This window comes from Thamnophis sirtalis, unplaced genomic scaffold (assembly GCF_051295495.1).
Source record: "Thamnophis sirtalis isolate CommonGarterSnake01/CBP01778 unplaced genomic scaffold, rThaSir2_p1.2 scaffold_13, whole genome shotgun sequence".
In the NCBI taxonomy this organism is placed as follows: domain Eukaryota; kingdom Metazoa; phylum Chordata; class Lepidosauria; order Squamata; family Natricidae; genus Thamnophis; species Thamnophis sirtalis.
Genome location: NW_028261393.1, coordinates 6,989,588 through 7,007,137, shown reverse-complemented (window position 1 = coordinate 7,007,137; position 17,550 = coordinate 6,989,588). Strand labels below are relative to the sequence as shown.

Genomic DNA, 17,550 nt, shown 5'->3' with positions numbered 1-17,550 from the left:
ATCAGTTTCCATAAATACTAAACGGCATTTCCTTTGACAGTGTTGGCTCAGCATCATTAGTGCTGAGGTCCAACGTAATTGGAGGAAACCAGATTGAGGAGGACTTAATGCAGTGGTGGGATTCAAATAATTTAGCAACCGGTTCTCTACCCTAATGACCAGCTGGGTAGGCATGGCTCGGTAGTCATGTGACCATGTGGGCATGGGCAACTCAATGCCACTCACATTGATGGGTGCTTTGCCTTAGCTGTTGCAATGTAATAAGGGTTAACTGGAGAGGCAGTTTCTGTAAGCAGGGCAATAAATATTGGGTTAGAAACAACACCAGAATATTTCCTCCCTGCCTTCCTTATAGGATTAGCCCTGTAAAGTGGAAAAAAAACAAAAGGAGATTTCTTCCAACAACCGGTTCTCCCAACTGCTTAGAAAGTTAACAACCAGTTCTCCCAAATGGGTGCGAACTGGCTGAATCCCACCACTGACTTAACAGGACAATCGTGGACTGAAAACCAAGGGGAGAAAATTGAGACTACAACTGGATCACGGAGGATTTAGATGACAGTTTCTCACCTTCCTTTGGTTAATGCTGTTCTGCAACTGGGTGATCTCTTCCGTCAAAGCGTGACAAATGGCTTCTTTCTCCTCTTCTAGGTGGCTTTCACGTTCTAGCTGTTGGAATTCCAGATCTTCATAACATCTCAGGGCTCCTTCTAGCATCTCAGACGTCTAGGAAAGAATTAATAGAACAGAATTCTTTATTGGCCAAGTGTGACTGGACACACAAGGAATTTTATCTTCGGTGCATAAGTTGTCAGTGTACATAAAAGGAATACATACATCCTTATCCTTATCCATTTTAAAACAAAAAGTTTTAAAGTATTCAATTCATATATGTATCAGGCTTTCATTGTATCACTGTTAATCTATTTCACAGCATAATTGTATTATCACTTAGCTCCTTCAGTTAAAACATAAGTAAGACATTTTTCATTTCCAGGTTCCCCCCGCCCCCCAGCCATTTATGTATACCTGATAGAGGATTGGTGATATAATGTATAACCCTAAGAATATATTATAAAGGTATCTTGTTGTTGATAAATAATTTTAATAAGGAAGCAATTAAAAATTGGTATGTATGTATGCGTATGTATGTATGCATATGTATGTATGTGTGTGTGTATGTATGTATGTGTGTATATCTATATCTATATCTATATCTATATCTATCTCTATCTCTATCTCTATCTCTATCTCTATATCTCTATATCTCTATCTCTATCTCTATCTCTATCTCTATCTCTATCTCTATCTATATCTATATCTATATCTATATCTATATCTATATCTATATCATCTATATCTATATCTATATCTATATCTATATCTATATCTATATCTATATCTATATCTATATCTATATCTATATCTATATCTATATCTATATCTATATCATCTATATCTATATCTATATCTATATCTATATCTATATCTATATCTATATCTATATCTATATCTATATCTATATCTATATCTATATCTATATCTATATCTATATCTATATCTTGAGAGAGAGAGAGAGAGAGAGAGAGATAGAGAGAGAGAGAGAGAGAGAGAGAGAGAGAATATATAGAATAGCTTTACTAGAATACCTTGTTGAAAAATGAAAGAATAACATCTTTGTTTGAATGTATAATGTACAAGGACAAAAATGAATATAAGCATACTCAATAGTTGATTGGTGGAATTATACATAATTGAAAACAGTGATCTACAAATATAAATGCTTGGTAAATCTCTTTCATATTGGGATCTGTGATTATATTAAACATATATTGTTGTTAAACAGACAATCAAGAATGTAAGGGAATTAGGTTTATTGAAAAAAAATATTAATTGTAATTGAATATACACTGTACAATGAAAGTGAGGTATTTAGTTATATTAGATGAAAAATCTGTGATTGTAAATGTAATTGAGAATATGGATGCAAAAACACTTGTAACCAAGGAACCTGCTGTATGTAATGGATGAGATTATATTTTTTTTAAATATTGTTTTTTTTAAAAGTTTAAAAATAAAAAAAACAGATTGCAAAAAAAAAAAAATACATTCACCCAGAATCATGATACAACACTTAGTGATAGTCATAGGATACTAAATAAACCAGTGTCTCTCAACCTTGGCTACTTGAAGATGTCTGGAGTCCAACTCCCAGAATTCCCCAGCCAGCATTCGCTGGCTGGGGAATTCTGGGAGTTGAAGTCCAGACATCTTCAAGTTGCCAAGGTTGAGAAACACTGAAATAAACCATCAAAATCATACTAGGCAACTAAATAAAAGAATATAAATCATAAAGATACAAGCAACAAGGTTATAGTCGTAAGTGGAAGAGCAATTTTACCATCCTTGGATTTCATCTTCTCAAAGAGCACCTTCCAATACATTAAAGAAAAACAACAACAGAGTCCCTCTGATTCAAACTCTGTCAAATCCAAGCAGGCAGTGCAATCTTCACTCAGATGATGGGACACGCAACCACGTCTGGAGTCCTTCCACCAAAATAAGACCCCTTTACATTCCAAAAACTGAGCACGGCGCTCAGCCTAGGAAGGATAGATCACTTTGAATGATCTCGACAAGCTAAGGCAAGTCAGACCGGTTTGAAACTCACTTGCAATCCACGAAATCCCAAGATCAGAGACCACGCTAGGAAGTCAAAGCAGTGGCTCCGAAGGAGACAAGCGCTAAACACCTTCTGCATCAGGAGTGCACAATTCCCTCGTGATTTATGGGCACGGACTATCTCCGGCTGAAGGCCGAGTTGAACTGACGCGCGCTTACCTCCTGGAGTTGCTTCTGCATCCGTTCACGCATCGATTCCGGCTGGTTGTTTAGGTGGATCTGAGACTCAGCATGCTGTCTCTGGAGCTCCTCCACCCTCTGACGTTCTCGTTGGAGACGTGCCTTCTCCTGCCAAAAGAGAAGGAGGGCAGGGTAGCGTCACTACCTGTCCATGAGCGATGTAAATACCCAGCCACTCCTGCTGGTAGGGATGGATACACCTTCCTCGCCCACAGATGATCAGAGGCCCTGATAAGGCTGCCTGGGAGGCCTTCTTCTCACCGATGGGATAACCTTGGAGTTGCAACAATTCCCCCTACTTGCTACAGGCAATCGGGAATTCCAGCAGGTAAATGAGCAAGCTGGAATAGGAGGCATGGATCACTAGGCTCACGGAATACGGGGAATCCTCGGCTAGCAACCATAATTGGATCTGGAAATCGTGTCGTAAGACAATACGGCCGTAAGCCGATTTCTGGCCTTTTTCATGGCTGTCATTAAGTGAGCACTGCGGTCCTTAAACAAACCCTTTATTTGAATGGACATTTTGGCCAGAAACAAGCAAAAATGTCAGAAACAAGCACCCTGAATTACAGGTAGTTCTTGTCATACAACAACCAATTAGTGACTGCCCAAAGTTACAATGGCACTGATAAAACTGACTTATGAATGTTTTTTCTCACTTAACGACTGTTCCAGCATCCCCGTGGTTCAGGGGTGGGTTGCTAACGGCATTACTGCTGGTACGGCACACAGGTTTTTTTGCACACACGCTTGTTTCCCGCATTTACACCCGGCAAGGTCTGCGCATATGCAGAACATAAGAAAAGGGGAGAGGGGGGGTTGCATTTCTGCAACGGAGATTGTTCTGCGCATGCGCAGAAGCAAAAATAAAGATGGCGCCACCGACAATGGAAACAGTTCGTTTGCATGGGGGCAGCCAAGTTACTACCTACCCAGCCGAACCGGGCCGAACCAGTAGGAACCCACCTCTGCCATGGTCACATGATTTACACTTGGACTCTTGGCCACTGACTCATATTTATGATGGTTGCAGTATCCTGAGCTCAGGTGGTCCCCTTTTGCGACCTTCTGGCCAGCAAAGTCAATGGGGAAGCCCGATTCACTTAGCAACCGTGTTACGAACTTAACAATTTCTAGTTATTCACTTCGCAACTGGGGCAAGCAAGGTTGCATGACGGGGCAAAACTCACTTAACCACTGTCTTGCTTAGCAACAGAAATGTTGGGCGCAATTGTGGTCGTAAGTCGAGGACTATCTATATAGTCCCATCACGGCAAACGTTTTATGCATGTATTCATTCATTCATTCATTCATTCATTCATTCATTCATTCATTCATTCATTCATTCATTCATTCATTCATTCATTCATGCATTCATTTAGAAAACGTATACAGCCAACCAGCTTAAATGCATTCACTGGGTCAGCAAGTAACAATCTACCGACACAAAAATAAAGCCTAAAAAGCAGTGAGGCACCGCAACAAACTACTAACACAACTACATCTCTACGGGGCCTCAACAAAGGGGCTTGTGCAGCACCTGAGAAATCAGCCAGGTTTTTGTCACCTCCTGGAAGGGGTGGGGGGGAGTTGAGGCTATTCATAGGGCACCCTAGAGAAGACTCTCTCTGTATGAATTAGAGACAGAGGCACGCCAGTCTTAAATATTGCTATTCCTGAAATCTAGCAATTACAAAAGGAGAAGCTAGCTTAAAATAAGATTCCTGCTTTCTATTTCTGTGGAATTCGCCAGAAAGGACCGCCATCAATGTGTGTCTTCTTCCTCAAATCAAAGGTTTGGGCAGGTGGAAGTCAGAAAGGACTTGTCCGTAAAGGGGACGGGGGAAAGGATTCTGGGAGAAAGCATGAACAATTCAAGCAGAGTCTCGAAAAAACAGGGACTTTGTCCTGTATATCTTTTCTGCCTTTTTCTCACATTGGCTGCATGCAGAATAAAAAGATTGCTAGAAATGGGAAAAGCTGACATTTCATTAGCTGGACTATTTATCTCAGGATGGAAGAATCTGAGAATTGTAACTGATTGCCATCTGGAGGATAATGTGTTCCTCATTCCTACATGGTACATTTAGTTTAACATTATTTAAATTAACAATACGAATTGAATAAAATGAATAGTTTGTTTTAATAAGCATAGATTTTCAGGAGGGCAGGCAAGTGTGTTTTTATATCCCCTAATCTTATATTTTATTTTATGTTCGTTCTTTCTTCCTTTCATTCTTCCTTCCTTCCCTCCTTCTTCCTTCCTTCCTCCCTCCCTCCCTTTTTCTTTTTTTTTCTTTCTTTCTTTCTTCCTTCCTTCCTTCCTTCCTTCCTTCCCTTCCTCTTCCTTCCTTCCCTCCCTCCTTCCCCCTGTGGAGATGACCATAGAGAAAATACATCATTTTGCATGACTCATAAGATCGGGGATGGTCCCAGAATCCTATGGAAAGTAATACTAGCAATTGATAAATATGTTGTAGAAGAAAGCAGCAGAATAGAATTGATCCACAAGGTTTCCTCATTGTATGGATACTATCATTCCATAGTTTGGTCACTAGGTGGCGCTGGACTTGATAGACTCTTGGTGGAGTCTGGCGTTTCCCTGTTCCTGTCATGTTGTCAGGCCTAAGCCCAAAGATAACACGATGAGTGCAGTTCAAGTGCAGTTTCTTATCTTTTTACATCTAATAGACAGATTCTTGCCAGACTAAAGTTATAACCCTCTAACCTAATAGATATACCGTGGGAGATTCTGATTACCTGAATTTTTTTCTTTCCACCGCCACAAAGTTCAGGACTGTGCAGTTTCTTGTCTTTGAACCCTCTCTGGAATGTGCTGCCTCCTCCCTTAGAAGCTGCAATGCTATTGCTGCCATTCACACACACACACACACACACACACACACACAGAGAGAGACGCACACACTCTCTCCTTCTCCAGATGCATATTCCATCGCACCTGTTTTTGCCGGAGAAAGACATTAAAATTTCTAACTAACTAACTTCATGGCGCTCGCGCCCTCTTGTTTTATTCATCTCTCTACCTTCGCCAAGCTAGTTTGCATATTTATAACATGCAAAATGAGAGAAAGGAAACATAAACGGGGGAGATGGATGAATAACTGAATGGGTGAGTTGGGAGGCCTTAAGAAGCCAGAATCCTCAGCTGCGTTTCCTATTTGCTCTTTAAAGCTTAGATTGTGATGGACGCTATTGTAGAGAGTAAGAGAGATGACCTTGACGCGAGATATGTGAGCTATGTACCAGGCAACAAAGGAAAGACATACGTTCAGTTCAAAACAAGCAGAAATATGCGGAAGAGACTCAGATGGACACCTCCCTAATTCGCATGAGTATAAGAGGAGGAGATAGAGCACAACCAGACTTGAATGGTTGTTATTGTTGTAGCTTCTCTCAATAAAACTAAACTTAGCCTCCCTATGGAATTGAACTTTGGTCTGTCTGGTGGGATTCACCACTAGAGAAGCCCTGGTGGTGCAGTGGTTAGAATGGAGTATTGCAGGCCAACTCTGCCCACAGCCTGGAGTTTGGTTTCTAATGGGGTTCAAGGTTGACTCAGCCTTCCATCCTTCTGAGGTCGGTAAAATGAGGACTCAGATTGTTAGGGGCAAATAATGCTTACATTGTAAATCATCCAAGGAATGTTGTAGAGCAGGGGTCCCTAACACCTGGGTGGCGGTCCAGTACCAGGCCATGGCCCATTTGGAAATCGTGGCACGACATAACCGCGAACGTCAAAAGCGTGCCGACAACACCACGGCGCTAAAACCGCGATGTCAAAAGCGCGCCGACAACAGCGTGCCGACAACAGCGCGCCGACAGAAGCGCGATTTAACTTAAGGTAAGGTTTAGGGTTAGGTTTAGGGTTAGGTTTAGGGTTAGGTTTAGGGTAGGTTTAGCGTTAGGTTTAGGGTTAGGTTTAGGGTTATTTTTAGGGTTATGTTACAGCGCGCTTCTGTCGGCGCGCTGTTGTCGGCACGCTGTTGTCGCACGGTTTTTGAAGGTGCGGTTTTGTCACCGCGCTTTAGTCACACACGCTTTAGTCTACCGCGGTTTTGTGGTGGAACCTTTGGAAATGGGACGCACAAGCAATGGGCAAGCCCGTGGGCTGGATCTGCCCCTTGGGGTGCTTAGATCTAGCCCTTGGGGCTGCCCTGGTAACAGCAAAGGACCACCCCCGGTGCGTCCGCCAGCAAAAATGGAGCTTGGGAGGGCCACACGCACCCCCTGAGCTCCATTTTCACTGGCAGAGGGTTGCAGGAGACCGTCCCAGCTGAAAACAGAGTTCATGAGGGCCACACATTCCACCCCACACACACGCACACTGTTTTCACTGGCAGAGGATTGCAGGAGGTCGTCCCAGCCAAAAACGGAGCTCGGGAGCCCGTTTTCGCTATCGAAGAGCTCAAGCCACCGACAGAGCCCTCCAACATGAGGGACATCAAGCTGGCCATGCCCACTGCCCCCCTCAGGTACAACACAACCCTAGTGCGGCCCTCAATGAAATCCTGAAATCCAATGACACCCCTGCTATATACTATTGCTGTTGCTTATAGAGCTGTGATGAAGAACACACTACCAGGCCTGCAACCATGGCAGTGACTTTTACGAGATCATTAAATTACAAAATTGTAAGATCTGAAAAGATAGCAATATATAGCAGTAGACTTATATACCGCTTCATAGGCCTTTCAGGCCTCTCTAAGCGGTTTACAGAGAGTCAGCATATTGCCCCCAACAATCTGGGTCCTCATTTTACCCACCTCGGAAGGATGGAAGGCTGAGTCAACCCTGAGCCGGTGAGATTTGAACCGCTGACCTGCTGATCTAGCAGTAGCCTGCAGTGCTGCATTTAACCACTGCGCCACCTTGGCTCTTCTCGAAGATCTCGAAGTCCTTCTAGTTCTCTTCTTGCCCATGCAGGCATCCTCCTGCCATTCCGGTTGAGTCCAAAACTGGACATTTGCCTGCAAAGTTTTGACTAGCCATTTGTCCGGGAAGTTATGAGGACAGAGGCAAAATATCAACAGACCTTCTGATAAGAGGAAATTTAAGGAAGGCAAAGGGTGGAATTCAAGAAGGAAGGGAAGAAAAACAAACAGGCCTGGAGAAGAGATCAACATGTTAGAGCATAAAAAAAGGGTTAACGTTCAGTCCAGCTGGACAATGACCCTTCGAGAGAGATGCAGAAACCACAAAACAAAGTCCTTCGCTTCCAGCACTCTAAAGTCCTCCAGAGGAGTGGAGGCCCATTCTCCCCAGACAGCATGGGAATTCAGTAGAAATAGCTTTGCTCATTTTTTTAAAACCACCAGCCTCTTTGCTTTTAATTTACACCTCCTGAGCCCCAGAGGGAAGGCGGGATAGGAGCTGTGCGGCTACGGGTTGTATTTCATCCACCGGTAGCTGAAGAGCTCCGAGGGACCTATACTGAAACTCAACACAAAGGAATAAATACAGTACTCGCAAGCCAGGCGTAAGTTAAAGGAAGGGAGGCAGCTGTTTTAAAACAGTCCACGCTCCGGGATGGTGCTAGGGGATTAAGCTATGGGCATTTCACCTCCTCGCCTGTCTCTTTGGGGCAACTATCCTGTCCTTCAACACGGGCTGAAGCAAGACCATCAATTCAACTGGTCTCTGCTTAAGGGATTGGAAGAGGACAAGCTATGATCTGCTTCGGGTGTCCTGATCCAGTCCAGAACTGACGCTGCAACTAGAGAATTTGGGGAGGGGTGGGGGTAAATCATGAGAAAACTGCTGAAGAGCAGTTGCTCACCTTCTCGCGTTCTTCCCGGCACCTGAGCTCTGTCTCCGCGAGACGTTCTTTCAGCTCCAGCAGCCGTTCCTCCTCTTGCCGTAGCTCCTGCCTCTCTTCCTGCAGTTCCCCTTCTAACAAGGCACCTTCCAGGTCCATCTGCCAAGAAGAGGAGGAGACAGGTCAGGGGAACGTTGCCAAAACATCTTGACGTGCCCCGATGTGTGCTGACTGACGCAATGTCAACACAACCACGGGGAGGTGCAGAGGCCCAAAGCGAAGCCTACAACTGGGAGAATCCGGGCATGCAAACGTCCACACTTCCGGCCCAGAAAATGGCCTCCCTGCACCGAGGGGAGCACCTTCGGCGTTGGGTGATGGAGATTTCCTGTCCAAGGGAGCAAACAAATCTCTCTCTCCGTCCTCCTTCCAAAAGTTGAATCTGTTCTTCCTCAATTGCTTGGGTGTGGGCCTCTCAACACTGGTTTTACAGGTGCTGATTGTTGTCCGATCAACAACCTCGTGATGCAGGGAGGGGACTGAGTAAGCTAAGGTGTACCTCTATATTCAGCTCTTTCTTCCGATGATGCAGCTCCTTGAGCCGGTTTTCAAGAGCGGAGATCTTGTTCAGGGCTGCACGCTGCTCGTCTTTAGGATCACAGCCAGTAGTGCTTCCACTACAAAGACCCTCGTGCTGGGAAGAGAGGGAGGCAAGAATCAGAAGTTGCAGGGCTTAATGTCGCAATGATACGACCAGGCTTCCTAAATTAGGAAACATTTTTAGCCAGGGGTGGGCTTCAAAAATGTCAGCAACGGGTTCTCTTCCTGGTTGTTGGGTGGGCATCGCTATGGTACCCATGGCCTAGTCGGCCTCCTGTGCCACGGTGGGGGAGGGGGACGTTTTCACCTTCCCCAGGCTCCGGAGGCTTTCCTTGAGTCTCTGGGAGGGCGAAAACGTCCTTTCCCGGGCTCCAGAGGCCCTCCGGAGGCCAGAAACGGGCCCATTTCTAGCCTTCCGGAACATCCGGAAGGCCAGTTTTTCCCTCTCCCCACACCTCCACGAGGGCCCTGCACTTGCCTCGCAGCTCCAGCCCTCTGGAACGAACTCCCCGCAGGGATTCGGACCCTCACCTCTCTCCAGGCCTTCCGAAAAGCTGTCAAAACCTGCCTGTGCCGGCAGGCCTGGGGTTGATGAGTTCCCCTCCCCTCTCGACTTGTATGGTTGCGTGATTCTTGCTTATTTTAATTATCTGTATTCTGTTCTATGTTCCCCCTTTTCCCCTTTTGAATTGTTCGCCGCCCTGAGTCCTTCCCGGAGAAGGGCGGCATACAAATAATAAAATTCAATTCAATTCAATCCAAAACGGGCCCGTGTGGAGACTCCCATGAGGGGAAGGGTAGGCAGAGCCAGCCAGGGGTGGGATTTGGAGGTTCTCCGAATTGGCCATAACGTTAGCTACGAGTTCTCTCCTGAACCTGGGCGAATCCGTAGCAGCCCACCTGTGCTTTTAGCAGTATGGATACAGCTTATTATAGTTTACATGTTCATGTGATGATTCAGGGTTACTAACCTTTATATTCTGTTCAGGGTTGGACAATGACGGTCAGCTTTTTTAAAATGATATTTTAATATCCCCTTACCACCACCGTGGGGCCCAGCAAAGGTCACTGTTAAGGGAATGGTGCCCAATTTCATGACCTTTTTGGCACCATTGTTAAGCGAACCACTGCAGGTAAGTGAATTACATGGTCGTTAAATGAATCCGGCTTCTCTTCTGGACTTTTCTTATTGGAAGCCAGCTGGGAAAGTTGCAAATAGCGGTCACACGACCTGGGACACAGGAATCGTCATAAATTTATGGGGGGTTTCCAAGCGTCCCAAATTTCATCATGTGACGACACTGCAAACATGCAAAATGTTTGTTTGTTTATTGGATTTATATGGCATCTTTCTTCCAAAGGACTCAGGGCGGCGTACAACATTAAAATAGCAGTTATAGCAATAGCAGTTAGGGTTACAAGTTGGGCATTAAGAAAAAGAATAATTCTGGACCACAAATATGTTGGCAACTTTATGAGGGGAGGGAAGAAAAGGGGGCAAATTTCAACCATAATTAAAATGAGGTCAGATCTGACTGCAATGGGGCATTGCCGAAATGGTGTTCCTAATAAATGACTGGATTTCTTTTGAAACTTGGCTCGAGACTCATGAATTAATTAGGGCATCTTTTGGAAACCTGACACATGTAAAGCTTCTTAGCACTGGGTGCAGTGGTGGGATTCAAATAATTTAACAACCGGTTCTCTGCCCTAATGACCAGCTGGGTAGGCGTGGACTAATGGTCATGTGACCGTGTGGGCGTAGCTAACTCAAAGTCACTCACGTCAATGGGCGCTTTGCTTTAGCCTTTACAATGTAATAAGGGTTAACCAGAGAGGCAGTTTCTGTAAGCAGGGCAAAACAAATGAGGCTAGAAACAACACCAGAATGTTTCCTTCCTGCCTTCCTTACAGGATTAGCTCTGTAAAGTTGGGGGGGAAAAAACAAAATGAGATTTCTTCCAACAACCGGTTTTCCGAACTGCTTAGAAAATTAACAACCGGTTCTCCCGGATAGGTGCGAACTGGCTGAATCCCACCACTGACTGGGTGCCAATACTCACCCCATTTTGGGCACTCTCTGTGCTACTGGCTTCATCCTCTTCTGCGCAGCCGCTGGAATGGCTGCCTGGCGGAGAGTCGTTTTCAGAAGAAACCGAGTCCCCTTCGGCACTGCTCTGGGCTGGAGAACCCTCGCAATCCGGTGAACGGCTGCATTTCTGCTCATCCAGTTGCCCCTTTTCCAAGGCTGCCGGATAAGGGCACAGCTCTGCTTGGTTGAACAGGCCCATAGCTTTGGGGTTGAGCGCTCAATAACGCATGGTCTCTGGATTAGCCCTGCAATTATGAAACATAGAGGCAGTTCCATCATAAATACAAGAAGAATTTGAACCAAATGGGAGTAAAAAAAAGAAAACTGAGGAAGGTTCCCCCCTAATTCTTAGGTAGTCCTTCACTTACGACCACAACTGAGCTCAAACCTTTCTGCTGCTTAAATGGGACAGCTAGGTGAATTTTGCCCTCTTTTATGACCTTTCTAGAAGGGTTGTTAAGTGAATTGTTGCATTTGTTAAACTAGTAATTTAGTGGTTAAGTTTCCTGTTGACTTTGCTGGTCACAAAGTCCCCAAAAGGGATCACATGACACACACACCACTACCCAAAGAACCCTGAAACCGTCATAAATACGTGACAGTTGCCAAGCATTGGAATTTTGATCCTGTGACTGTGGGAATGCTGAAACGATCATCAGTGTGAAAAAAACTTTTTTCGGCGCCATTGTAACTTCGAACTAAGCTCACAAAATGTATGGTCGTAAGTTGAGGACTATCTGCATACTGGAGGTATCACGGTCATAGGTAGCAAAAGACGGAGTTGCTGCTGGAATACTTTTAATTCTAGCCTTTTCTTATTTAATTATGGCGTCTCTGCCTTCTTGCAAAAGAAATTGCCCTCGGGCTAAGAACAAGCAGCTGGTATGTTGGCAGACTACAAATCCCATGTTGGAGGCCAGGCCAGTTGGGTTCTTAAAAACTGTACTTCAAGCAATATCTTGAATATGATAGATTTCCCACCAATGGTCTAGTCCAGGGCTCGGCAACCTTAAACACTCGAAGAGCCACAAAGGTTGTAAACCGGAAGCCCCCTCCCACCTTCTATTCTGGAGCCAACCAGAAGTCCGGTTTCCCCGCCAAAGTGTCTCCTCCGAGTCTGGCATCTTTTTTCCTCTACCTGTCCTATTAGAAAGCCCTATGAATTGTGGAACTGACCGGGGATAGGGAGCCACAGCAGAGGGATGAAAGAGCCACATGCGGCTCCAGAGCCTTGGTCCAATCTTTTGAGTAAGTCCGTAAATCAACTGCTAGCCAATAACACAGCTAGACTTTGACTTACCACCACAATTGAGCCCCAGGTTTTCCGTTGCTAAGCAAGATAATTGCTAAGTAAGAGTTTTGTTCCGTTTTTACGACCTTTCTTGCCACAGTTACTAAGTGAATCGCTGCAGTTGTGAAGTTAGTAACGCCGCGGTTAAATAAATCTGGCTTCCCTGGGGACTCTGCATGTTAGAAGTTTGCAAAAGAGGATCGCATGACCCGGGGGATATGGCAAGCGTCATAAATAGGGGTCAGTTCACCAAGCATCTCAATTTTGATCATGGGACCACGGGGATGCTGCAATGGACGTAAGTGTGAAAAACGGTCATAAGTCGCTTTTTTTCCAGTGCCATTGTAACTTTGAACAGTCACTAAAAGAAATGTTGTAAATCAAGGCCTGCTTGTAAATGTTCCCACCGAGATAAGAATTCCTGATCAGCTAATGACAACATTCTAGGTAGCCTACAAAATTGTGTGTGTGTGTGCGCGCGCGTGTTTGTATGTCCAACAAGTTGAATCACGCATGTTATTCTTTTATTCCTTTCGCTCTTTGTGGTTTTTTTTTTAATATAAAAAAATATTTTGATATCATGACATTGTTATCTGCCCTGCAGGCTATTTCTGGTGGAGTTCAAATATTCCAATTTGCAAAAAAAAAAAAAAACAAAAAAAAAAAAAACAGCAAAACGAACGTGTGAAAAAATGGGAAACAATTGAAAGACTTCATGTGAACGGAAAGAAGATTTGATCTGTTGAAAACTAGTTATTATCGACTCGGCCCCAAACCTTCAGGGGGTTTAAATGTTAAAGTCGACAGGCTGGAGTTGTGTTAATCTGTCACACAACGCCCCCCACCCCCAACTTTGCAGACACTTTTTTTTAAAAAAAAAATTCTTACATAAATAGATAGGCAAGAAACTGGTTCTGACATTCTCAGAAGTCTGGCCTCCTGAGCAAGAAACGCCCTTTGAACACAAAAACATCTCATAAAGAGAGAGAGAGAAAAAACCCAGAACCATTAATTAGATTAATACAAATGCCAAGCTAATCCCTCCAGCTTTAGGATGCAAGCTGGAGCTGGGAAGGGAAGAGAAGACCTCTCTTAAACCCTGAGGAACCTGCCAAAATTGCTCCTGTGGCTTTGAACAATCCAATCACTTTTATTTCCTCCTGATGGGACAATATCTCTTAGGAGACGTTGTAGGTCCCAATCATGATCCTTCCGTCACACCAAGAAGTTATGCTTCTTCCTGTCCTTATGACTGGCGTGGGCAACTATGGAGAGGAGAGGAGAGGAGAGGAGAAAAGAGGAGAGGAGAGGAGAGGAGAGAAGAGAAGAGAAGAGTTGGAAGATAACTTGGAGGTCTTTTAGTCCAATCCCCTGGTTAGGCAGGATAGTAAACCCTATAGTATAAGGTTGTCCAACATCTTCTTAAAAACTTCCAGCGTTGGAGCATTCACAACTTCTGGAGGCAAGTTGTTCCACTGATTCATTGTTCTAACTGTTAGGAAGTTTCTTCTTCGTTCTAAGTTGCTTCTCTCCTTGATTAGTTTCCATCCATTGCGTCTTAGTCTTTTATGGAGATTGAATTGAATTGAATTTATTTGATTTCTATGCCGCCCAATCCCGAAGGACTCCGGGCGGCTTACAGAATAAAAAGAAATTAAAAAAGAAAAAACTTAAAAACAATAGGACTCACGAAGTTAAAAAGAAAGACAACAAACACCCAATCAGAAGGCCTGCCAGAAAAGCCAGGTTTTAATGGCTTTGCGAAAGGCCATGAGAGTGGGCAGGGCCCGGATCTCCGGGGGCAGCTCATTCCATATGGCCGGAGCGGCAACAGAGAAGGCCCTAATCCTCGGCGCCGCCAGCTGGCATTGTCCTGCTGAAGGCACCCGGAGAAGATCCATCCTGTGCAATCTTATTGGTCTAAGGGAGGTATGTGGCAGGAGATGGTCTCGCAGATACCCAGGTCCTAGGCCATGTAGGGCTTTAAAGGTGATAACTAGCCCCTTGAATCATGTTCGGAGACCAATGGGGAGCCAGTGCAGCTCGCAGAGGATAAATGTGATATAGGTGTACCTTGGCACACCCAGTATCCTCAGTATCCCCAGTCCTCCAGGTCATGGTGGTCCCAAAGCTGCTTTTTCAAAAGGCAACTGAATTTTCTGGACGTGTTTCTTGGATGAGAAGTGAGACATCATCAAAGAAAGCCCACTTGCCCTTTGGCCCCTTTACAACTTGTGGACTTCAACTCCCAGAATTCCTGAGCCAGCAAGATTCTTGGAGTTGAAGATAGCAAAGAGGCCACAGCTGCCCACCCATCGCTTAGGACAGAGTTCCCCAACCTTTTCAGCTCGGCAGATCGGCAAGGGGGTGGTAGAAATGATGGTTTCATGCTCATATGAGTGGGGGTGCCCCTGTGTGTGCGTGTGCATGCACTCAACCACCTTATCTGCAGTTTCGAAAGGCTCAAGGCAGCTCAGGAGGTGGGGACCCTGCTGTTGTGGCCCACCAGCAGCCAACAGAGCTGGTGGCAGATTCAGGCAGTGAGCAGGTTGGGGAGGAACATGGGCCAGTCCTGGAGTCTGGGGAAGGCTGTGACGAGTGCTCTGCGTCAGAGCAGAGTGGGGGGCCAGGGCCGTCTGACAGATATCAGTGGGGCAGAAGAACAGCTGGAGCCAGTTCGCAGTGTGGGCATGCCAGGAGAAAGGAGCAGCTAAGGAACAAGGGTCGACTCAGGAGAAAAAGCCACAGGTGGGCAGTGAATGGCCCCTCCCATAGGGAATAAAGAGGGGCAAAAGGGGAGTGGAGTTTGCAGGAGGTAATTAGTTCAACGCATTCAGGTGAAGATCTGTTCCTGACTTCTTGCCAAGTATTGTCTGCTACAGAGTGGCGTTTGGAAGATATCGGACCGGCAGCTCTCCAAGCCTGGTAAAAGTCTGTAGTTGTGAAATCTCTTGAAACACTGTTGGCCGGAGAGGAATTCTCTTTAAACTAAATAAAAGGGGTTTTATCAGGAATCGGGAATCGGCTCCGTGCTTTTGAGAAGCCTAGGTTTGAGACACCTGCTTAGGATGTCATTCAGTCATCAGATAAAATCCATAGAGGTGGTCATATCTTATTTCAAGCAGCTACACATGGGGTGATGAAGAGCACAATGCTTGGATCAATAGTGATGCTTGGACTTTTGACTTCAGGAGGAGAAAAAATCTCACATTGCCCAAAGATTTCAGCAGGCTGACAATGGTAGTTATTGGCACAGGGCTCCGGGCAATGTGGATTTTGTCAGCCTCACCTGCTTAAGCCAGACGGCACAGTACATGTCACGTTTGAGAGACGATTGCAGAAAAACACATTGGATGCTCCCCAGAAAATTGCAGTTACTAAGCATTGTGCACGCAGATTAAATAAATAAGAATCGTATATGCTGGTATCCAACACACACTAAATAAAAATAAAAATCTGAACCTTGGTCCCTTTGAGAATATACTTGCAGAAAGCTTACTGAAATAAAGAAGGATAATTTAATTTTAGGTAAACTCATCCATTATTGTCTCCTTGTTCTCCTTCTTTGTGTATGCTTTAAAACAATGATCCCAGGTTTAAACCAACGGGTATATTTCCTGCTGCTTTTCATTGCACAGCCTTTTAAACCCTAAATCTGTTTGGTGCAGTTTCTGCATCATAGTATTCACTTATACAACTTTCATCAGTAGGCATCTTCTTCCCCCAAATTACCTTGTTCGACAAAACCAGAAGAGCAACTTTGAAAAATTTGGAAAAATAACATTTTTCCTCCTTGCATGGTAAACAGAGCCAGGCAACTGAAAACAGTTATTTTGCTCCAAAAAGTGAATCCTTGTCCAGTTGTATGTTCATTGTAATTAATATGACCATGGCACGACAAAACCGCGCTCGTCAAAATAGCAGTGATAAAATCACGTCGCTAAAGCCACGCCGTCATCGCCACCGTGACAACAGCGCGGCAACAGAAGGGCGCTTTAAAACGGCGCCACGGCAGAAAGCCGATTTAAATTAAGGTAAGGGTTAGGATTAGGTTTAGGGGTTTGTTTTAGGGTTTGTTTTAGGGTTAGGTTTAGGTTTAGGGTTAGGGTTAGGGTTAGGGTTAGGTTTAGGGTACTGAGTGCTTGGGAATGCGCGGATTTGCCCTCCGCGATTATGTCATCGCGGTAGGGTCGCGTTTTTCCTTAGCGCTTCAAATGGCGCGAATTAGTCTTCGTGATTATGTCTCCGCGGATAAGGGCTTTGCGGATTTGTGGTGGAACCAATATGACTACAATGGATCATTTCAAATGATTTTTTTTTAACTTTACCATCTTCAATACAGCCTATTTCCAGGGCTTGTCCCATTAAAGCATGCTACCACAATATTGGCTTTTTCCTACGCAGGCAAAACATTCAGCACTTGTAAGACTACTCTTATTCTATTCTATTCTACATTCTATTCTATTCATCCACTCCTCTATTCTATTCTATTCTACATTCTATTCTATTCTATTCATCCTCTCCTCTATTCTACTCTATTCTACATTCTATTCTATTCTATTCATCCACTCCTCTATTCTATTCTATTCTATTCTACATTCTATTCTATTCTATCATCCTCTCCTCTATTCTATTCTATTCTATTCTACTCTATTCTACATTCTATTCTATTCTATTCTATTCTATTCATCCACTCCTCTATTCTATTCTATTCTATTCTATTCTATTCTACATTCTATTCTATTCTATTCATCCTCTCCTCTATTCTATTCTATTCTATTCTCGGGGATACCTATACCAGGGAGTAGATGATCAGTAAAGGCATTTCTCAGAGGAATCATTACACTCATTTTATGTCATTAACAGGCCCCAACTCGTCTTCCTCTTCAACTTCCCCACACCTTGCTGACTCCACCCTTCTACCTG

At 44.5% G+C, this 17,550-nt stretch overlaps 1 protein-coding gene across 1 annotated transcript in view; it reads right to left on the bottom strand.

Moving 5' to 3' along the window:
- Positions 1–11,600, bottom strand: part of PHLDB3 (pleckstrin homology like domain family B member 3) — a 31,524-nt gene extending 19,924 nt beyond the window's left edge. Inside the window, exons 1-5 of the mRNA XM_087727217.1 lie at positions 11,305–11,600; positions 9,201–9,335; positions 8,663–8,800; positions 2,842–2,970; positions 571–726 (exon numbers count right to left, since the gene is read on the bottom strand). Of these exons, the coding sequence (XP_087583343.1) occupies positions 571–726; positions 2,842–2,970; positions 8,663–8,800; positions 9,201–9,335; positions 11,305–11,532 (786 nt within the window). The 5' untranslated portion in view covers positions 11,533–11,600. The remainder of the gene's footprint in view (positions 1–570; positions 727–2,841; positions 2,971–8,662; positions 8,801–9,200; positions 9,336–11,304) is intronic.
- Positions 11,601–17,550: the final 5,950 nt, after the last annotated feature.